Here is an 8,215-nt window from a genome sequence, read left to right as displayed (position 1 = left end):
TCAGATTTTTGATCAGACAAAACAAGACATTTGAAGACATCACCATGGTCTCTAAGAAATACTGATGGGCATTTTTCACTTTTTTTCTGATGATTAATCAAGAAAACAATCATTAGTTACAGCCCCAGATGCAACATTTATGGAGAGCTGAAACTTCAGCTCTAAAACAGTATAAAGTACAGTATTATTCCTTAGCTGAAGGAATAAAGCATAAAGCTTTCTCATTAAACACCCTTAAGATGGTTAAAATCATCTTATTCCACACTCACTGACACCATCACATACTGTTTGTTTTGTATCAGCTTGTTCAAAGTCTTAAATGAATCTACATGATGTTTAAACTGAGTGAAATATGAAGTATTCAAACCCAAGTCTCCCTTCCCTTAAAATATTTTAGATGTCATGTGCATCTTTTCCTTCTGACATTTTTGGTATCTTTGGAAACTTTATTCAAATAAATTATGTGTGTTTGAACAATGTTTGGTTGCACAACATGAGACTGAAATATTCAAAGACAGTCACAGTAATGAGAGTAAAAGTGCAGGGCTGCAAGTAATGATCGTTTTCATTATCGATTAATCTGTTGATTATTTTCTCGATTAAGCGTTTGGTTTATAAAATGTAAGAAAAAATCACTGTTTCCACAAAGCCCAAGAAGAAACCTTAAATGTTTTTCTTGTCCTGAGCAACAGTCCATAACCTGAAGATAATCAGTTTATTGTCATAGAAAACTAAAGTAAACTGAAAATATTCACATGTGAGAAGCTGGAACCAGAGAATATGGAAAATTTCTTCTTAAAAAATTACTCAAAACAATTAATCAATTATTAAAACAGTCGGCAACTAATCGATTAGTCATTGCAGCTCTTTAAAAGTGATTTTCTGCTTCCACTCTCACCCATTATGTGTGTGTGTTGGGGGGAGGGAGGGGGTTGGAAAACAACACCGGCGGTTCGGTCACTTTCGTCTTTGGCCTCCACACAGACCCCCTCTGTTCCTGCACACGGTGGCTCTTAAGACTCAATTCATCAGGTCATACAAAGAAGTGTTTAGCTCCACTCAGGCACCTTCTGTGACTGAGCTGTATTATCTTTACTGCAGTCTGGGTTCACTCGGACTGTTAACAACTTCCTCGGCCGGCAGCAGACGTGTTGTTACAGCCGGGCGATGAAAAGAAACAAGGACTCTTTTGAATAAATGAGTGTGAAAACTGCTGCTTGTTTGAGCTCAGCAGAAAGAAACAAGAAGCGACACAGAGGAGGAGAGTTCACCACTCTGACTTTATTCTCTTTACCTTCACAATTTCTCTCCTGAAACATTTCCCTGCATTTTTATGTGACATGAGGAGGAAATATCACATCATATACAAACATAATCACATGCCTGCCATAGTTTCTCTTGTCTTGCTGTGAGTTGATACAAATGACATTAACACCACATGACAGAACATGCAGTCATCCGCTAAACGCACACAGCAGTTTTTTTTTGGAGATGCTCAGCCTGTATGATGCTGCAGTGTGAAGGGAGTCGGACATCACGAGGCGACAAAGTGACCCCCAGAGGCTCCCACACAGATCCTGGAGAGGTCAAAGATAGACGAGAAGAGTCGCTGGTGTTTCCAACCTGAAACAACAACAAAAAAAGCACTCAGGAACACGTCATACATACCTTTTAAATTTCAAGATTAATTCTAAAATGTAAGTGAAATAAAGGTTTATTGCTCCATAAACTCAGACTTGATTTTACTGCAAAATATCTACATTTAGTTCATTCATTGAGGGCATGAATAACATTTAATCTGCCTTTTTTGCAAGTCATCACTCCTTCTATCTATGTTTTCTGACTTTGTAGTGGTTTTCATCGTAATACATCCACAGAAAAACTACTGTTTTCTGTCTTTGTCCCCCTTTTAATTCCAACTTTTTCACTCTGCCTATTGCCAACTTTTCTCTGTAACATCACCTCTTCCCCTTCCTCATTTTTCCATCACTCACCTGTGTCTGCAGTGTCGTCTCAGTTTTGGAACCAGCTGATGAAGTAGCTGCAGATGCCATGGAAGCTCTTCCAGCAGTACTCTGTGGCGAGGCGGGAAGCTTTGGAGTCAGGCTGCTCTGTGGGGCGAGTAGTGGTCTTCCCAGGCTTATGGGTAGTTTTTCTGGTCTGAGTGCCCTTACTTGGCTGCTGGGTGCCCTTATTTGGCTGCTGGGGCTTGACGGGCTGTGGCTGAGGCTTGACAGGTTTTGGAGTAGTGACGGGCTTGGTCTGGGAAGGCACTGCTGGTTTGCGCGGCTCCTGGGCGGGCTTGGAGGGTTTGGGGGTGGTGGTCTTGGGCCAGGTGGCCAGGAAGGTCATCTGGGCCTCGTCGGGGTATTTCTTACACATCTGTGGGCGGTAGATTTTGGGCCCCTGGCAGGCATGGCTCAGCTTCCTCAACTCCCACATCATCTGGGTGAAGTAGTGGCGAGGGTTGAGGTTGTAGGCACGGCACAGGTTGGGTTTGCCCTGGAAGTCGCAGTAGTAGGAGCGTGCTGGGCTCTGACCCTGGCTCGGACCTTTGCAGGAGACACGCAGACGAGTATAGTCCCCGGCTCCGGACACTACCATGGTGCAGGAGTCCTTGGCCTTGGTGCTGAATCGGATGGGCTCATCCCAGATGCTGCGCTGCTGCTGCTGCTGCTGCTGCTGCTGTTGCTGCTGCTGCTGCTGCTGCTGCTGTTGCTGCTGCTGTTGCTGCTGCCTCTGCTGCTGCTGCTGCTGCTTGTTGTCATTGTTGCTGTTGTTGGTTTGAGCAGATGACACACAAACTGTCACTGCCAGGAGCAGCAGCAACACTCTCACCCCGGCTCTCATGGCGTCGTTAGGTGTCGGTGATGGATGGATGTGGGTATAGGATGATTTAAGTATATATATGTGTGCACATAGGATTAAGGTGTGCAAGGGGAGAAAGCATCTGAGTGTGACTATATAAGGCCAAAGCTCACAAAGAAGGTATTATTCAGGTGAGCCAAAGGAGTCAAACTCCTCCTCTAGCTTTAACTCCTCCTTTAAACCACATACATACACACACACACACACACACACAGCAACCACATGAGGCTTGTGTGATATACTCAAAACTAAAAAAGTGATGGGTGCGATGGATGGAAGGAGGGGGGAGAACCTAAACTTGAGGCAGGAGGAAGAAGGGAAGCGGTCAACGGGTCTGTGGGAGCCGAGGGGGGAGGGAGAGGAGTTAAAGCTGAAGGACGTTACACACATGAAGCCAAATGTTGTGAAAAAGCTTCGTGAGACATTATATAATCTCACATAGGAGGTTCTTTGACTATTGATGAGGGGGAGACGAGGAGAAGAGGACTGAGGGTCCTGAGCACAAACTGCAGCCTGAAGGTTTTTTTTTGCTGAGGAGTTAAAGTTTGCCTGTGACCCTATAAAAATAAAAAAAAAACCCATCATGTTTGTCTTAAGATGCAAAGTTAGACTTTGTTGCTGTTTTACCAACAAAGTCACAAACTAATAATGAGCAGCCAAACTTCATTGTTAATTGTTCAAAAACTGGAGTTGTTCAAGGTTCATGTGGTTGAGTGTAAAGTATTATTATTAGGGCTTCAACTAACAATTAATTATTTTCATTATCGATTAATCTGTTGATTATTTTCTCAATTAATCAATTAGCTGTTTGGTCTATAAAGTGTCAGAAAATGTCTCCCAAAGCCCAAGATGACGTCCTCAACCCAAATATATTCAGTTTACTGTCGTAGAGGACTAAAGAAACCAGTAAATATTCACATTTGAGAAGCTGGAACCAGAGAATTTGTTTCTTAAAAAATGACTCCAAATGATCAATCGATTATCAAAGTAGCTGGCAAGTAATTCAGTAGTTGACAACTAATTGATTAATTGACTTGATTAATCGTTGCAGCTCTAATCATTTTAACCTGCGTATTTAGCGTCTATAAGACACCGAATAAATGTTGTTTAACACTATAATGTATCCTATGATGCATTGACAACTGGTGTAGTTAATGAACGATTGATAACTCAAATACGATACTATAACATACTGTAGCTGTAATCATATTCACTGATTCATGAGTGCACATTAATTACAATAAAGTGTGACTTTGTCTCAAAAGCCTGAAAACCTGGAAAAGAAGGCAGAACGATCTGATCTCTCCAGTATTATTTTATATATATTAATGAATTATGTTGTAGACATCAAAGTTTGACAATCTGAGAGTGAAAATTATTGAAATGGCTTTTCTTTGTTTTTAAACCCTTGTTTGTTTGTGTGTAATGTATGTATATGTAAAATTCTGGATCTGGCTTTTATTAATGTGCAGGGTCTTCTAAGCCCATGTTGGCCGGGTATAGTTGTATACATGACACAATAATAACAACTTAATTCATTCATTCATTCATTCATTCATTCAGTCATTCATTCTGTATAGGCTCAACAAAGAGTTGGAGTAAGTCGAGATGAGTCTGTCCAGCAGTGTGGAATAAGATGATTTTAACAACCTTAAAGTGAGACTATGTAACTGTTGAAATAACTACTAACTTTCTCAGTTCAATACAGTCTGGAGTTTTGTAGCTACTTGGTTTGTTATGACCAAATTGCTTATGGTGGTTAATGCTAGTTAATGAAAATATGTTAGTTAATGACATATTTTTCTGTAACTGACAATCGGTTTGCTCACTTTTTTGATCTTTACTGTACTTTTGCTACTGTTACTCTGTGTTTTATCTTTGTCCCATAATGTGGCCACTTTCATCATACAAAAGTTATGTAGTCTCGCTTTAAAGGCTCTTAAAGGAACAGTTCCACATTTATTTCTCGTTTACACAAGCAAGATATCACATGTTAACTAGTGAGCTTTAGAGGTGCTGGTAGACAGATATTTTTTACCCTTAAATACAGAGCCAGGTTAGCTGTTTTCCCCTGTTTCTAGTCTTAATGCTGAGCTAAGCTAACCAGCTGCTGGCTGTAGCTTCGTATTAAATGGACAGATATGAGTGTGGTATCAATCTTCTCATCTAACTCTCAGCAAGAAAGCAAATAAGTGTTTTTTTTCCAAATGTTTGACACTATTCCTTTAAAAAGGCTAAAGTTGACCCGGGAGAGATATAACATCCGACTCTGCAGCAAACCTCTACTTCTCATTGTTTAGCCATCTGGCCACAACTTTACTGTTTCGCTCTCACTTCACTGCTTTCATAGCCTATAGGGTTGTTTTGTTTTTATCAAAAAAGCTCTAAAAACCCACAGTACACTACCTGCTCAGCACGAAACAGCAAACAGACACAGTTAGCGACTAGCTTGAGAACATATTTGAGTATTTAGCAACTAAAGAGGCAGATATTTTTCTTGGGAGTTGGTAAAGACCATTGACTGTATATTAAGATGGACGTCATGACAGCTCCCCAAAAATGAAACATCGCAAGATCGCAACTTAAAATGTGATGATAGGTCAGTGTTGTGTTCACAGCTTGTTTCTGCTGCCCCCAAGTGGCCAAAAAAATCAGTTACAGTTGCATGCTCAATACAACCTCCAGTCATGTATGTCCATGTCCTACTTCTATCAAAAGACACTCTATGTAATCATTTCGTACTCTTCATCCTGTCCTTTTTGGACGAGAGGGTGGAGCTGAACATAGCGCTAGCTGCTAGCTTGGTTAGCACGGTGCATTTACAATCTATGGTTAACAGTGATAATGCTGATGCTAATGCTAATTTCTGCTAGCGAAAACAGGCCTAAAACCGTTAAAACAAAATGTACTCACCGGAAAAACTGATCATATGACTCATTGATGGGTCTTTTATTACAACCAAACACTGAACAAGACTGTTTTTAGGCGACCACAATGTTACATTACGTAAGCAACATTGTCGCTGTGGTAGCGACTTGTCAATCACAACGTTGCCATGCCCTAAAGCATACGTTGCTTTGTTGTCTATTTTACTCTAAATGGGGCCATAATTTACAAAATGAACATCATGCTGTATTGAAGAAGACTTGAAACTAGCAATTGAGACCATAAATTCATTAGGAAAGTGTTTACTGAGGTAATAAATCAAGTGAGAAGTAGGGTCATTTTCTCATTGACTTCCATACAATAAGACATCTTTTTGCAGCCTGTGGAGTCGCCCCCTGATGGCCATTAGATAGGATGCAGGTTTTTGGCACTTCTGCATTGGCTGCATTTTTCAGCCCCGGAGGTTGCCGCTTGGTCCTTATAGTCCTACAACAACACTGAGTTCAGAATTTAACTCCCTCCAGCTCATCAGCCTCCTCCTGTATTAAAGTCAGTTGGTCATGAATTCTTAAAGATCCCCTCAAGACATGTTTTCCACAAAAAAAGTTAAATTATGTTCTTAAAGTCCAAGAATCAATGAATATACAGATATTGTTGATTATTAAAGTTTTCCTGTTGGACACAAGATGTCTCCTACTTCACTGTAAAGTCTATTCTCAGTGTTTGTGCACTGGAGGCCTCAAGTTTCCATATACTTGTGTAAGTTGAATACTGGACCAGGATTTGTCTCCAAACTATTTGTGATATCAAAAAAACATGATTGTGGGCCCCTTAATATCAGATTTTTAATGACCACAGAGAAACTTTCCTCTTCAGCAGATAAACATGGAAACAGTCTTTTAGTGTCAAACTCTGCACATACATCGTTTTGCACAGTCAAGCTCAAACATTCAACTGTAGGAACAAGTGAAGAGGGACTTTAATGTTTTTTTTTTTTTTTAATGTTTTCATGTTCATCAAATGTTGTGTACTGTATGTCAGGCTCTGCTGGGGGGTTTGTGAGCTCAAGGACAGATTTGTTCTGGAGCATTACATGAACAGAGACAAACATGTTTCAATAAATGATTAAAATCTTGACCTCAGTGTTCTGACTGAATTGCAGGTTTATCTAAGCGATAACTATAACCCTAGTGGGATATTGTACTGTTACAGCAGCCAATAATCACAAAATAATGAAATAATAATACTCAAGTAGGTAGATAAGAGACCAAATTCAATTAAATTAAAGAATTATGAAAAGAAATCTCAGAATAGAGACTGAAATAAAGGTAAAATTGTGCTCCTGAGTTCAAAAGCAGGCCTGATTGAAATCCACACAGTTCTTAGTTTTGGTACTGAGCAGAAAAACAGACACTGCCTTTAAAAGAAACTTATTCCATATGAGCTGGCTGGGCTGGACAGAGAGCGGAAGAAGAGAGTGTATGTTTAGCCTGCTACTGTGTACAAAGTCACACACATGTGTTATATGCACGCTTGCCCTCAGTGCATTCAGGAAGTTTTATTTTTATAGCCATCAATCTGGTTGGGAAGAGGAAAAAAAAAGACCCTGTGAGAGACAAAGTAAACATGTGAGAAGTGTGTGTGTGTGTGTGTGTGTGTATGTTGTCTGGAACAGATGTTCTCCTAAATTAAGTTTAAGTAGTCGTCCTCTGATAGGATGTAACAGCGTCACGCCACCTCAACCGCCGCCACCCCCCTCACCCCTCACCATCTCCTGCAGACCTGTCAACCCCCCAAAACAGACCTGAACCTTTTCAGCTGATGTGAGTGCATGTGTTGCACATGAATGTTCTTCGCGTTCCCTGGTGTACTGTGTGTTTTGGCAGACAGATTATGTTGCTTTGGGAGCTTGGACGTCTAACTTATCTGAACATTTGCTTCACTTAAACCATCAAATGTGTTCCAGCCTGTGGCTCAGAGTTTATGTGAAGTTTCAAAGAACATAAAAGGACACTCAAAAGGTTATTTGGGGCGATTTATGACTCAAAAATCTACCAGAATTTCCTCAGTAGGGTGTGTGTTTTAGCTGAAGTGTACTGTATGTGTCACTGTGTGTGCGTCAGAGAACCGTAGTTATATCTATCCAGTCCATGAATCACGTGTATATGGAAGAGAAACAATGCAGAAACTTACTGAACTGAAGTTTTTTATTCACAGATTTGTGCCCTCACCACAAACTCCAACTGAATTTTCTTTTGTTTGTGTTCCTCAGTTTGGCCTCGGACAACCACAGAGGCTTCTGGGAGTTTTATTTCTCAGACCACAAGATGGCAGGAAAAAAGAAAAAAACTCTGGCAACACAAGCAACTAGGCCCTCACTAATGGACAGGCGAGAGATGCCTAAGACACAATATTTTGTTTGTGAGCTGTCTTAAAGTTCCAGTTTGTAGAATTTAGTGGC

At 40.5% G+C, this 8,215-nt stretch overlaps 1 protein-coding gene across 1 annotated transcript; it reads right to left on the bottom strand.

The window, feature by feature from the left end:
• Positions 1-2,013: 2,013 nt before the first annotated feature.
• On the bottom strand, positions 2,014-2,604 carry fgfbp2b (fibroblast growth factor binding protein 2b). The gene has a single exon (XM_042393276.1). It carries the CDS (start codon positions 2,602-2,604, stop codon positions 2,014-2,016), a length of 591 nt encoding a protein of 196 aa, XP_042249210.1.
• Between the last annotated feature and the right edge of the window lie 5,611 nt (positions 2,605-8,215).

This window comes from Thunnus maccoyii, chromosome 2 (assembly GCF_910596095.1).
Source record: "Thunnus maccoyii chromosome 2, fThuMac1.1, whole genome shotgun sequence".
Taxonomy (NCBI): domain Eukaryota; kingdom Metazoa; phylum Chordata; class Actinopteri; order Scombriformes; family Scombridae; genus Thunnus; species Thunnus maccoyii.
Note: the sequence above shows the minus strand (reverse complement) of the source record. Positions and strands in the feature narration are given on the sequence as shown.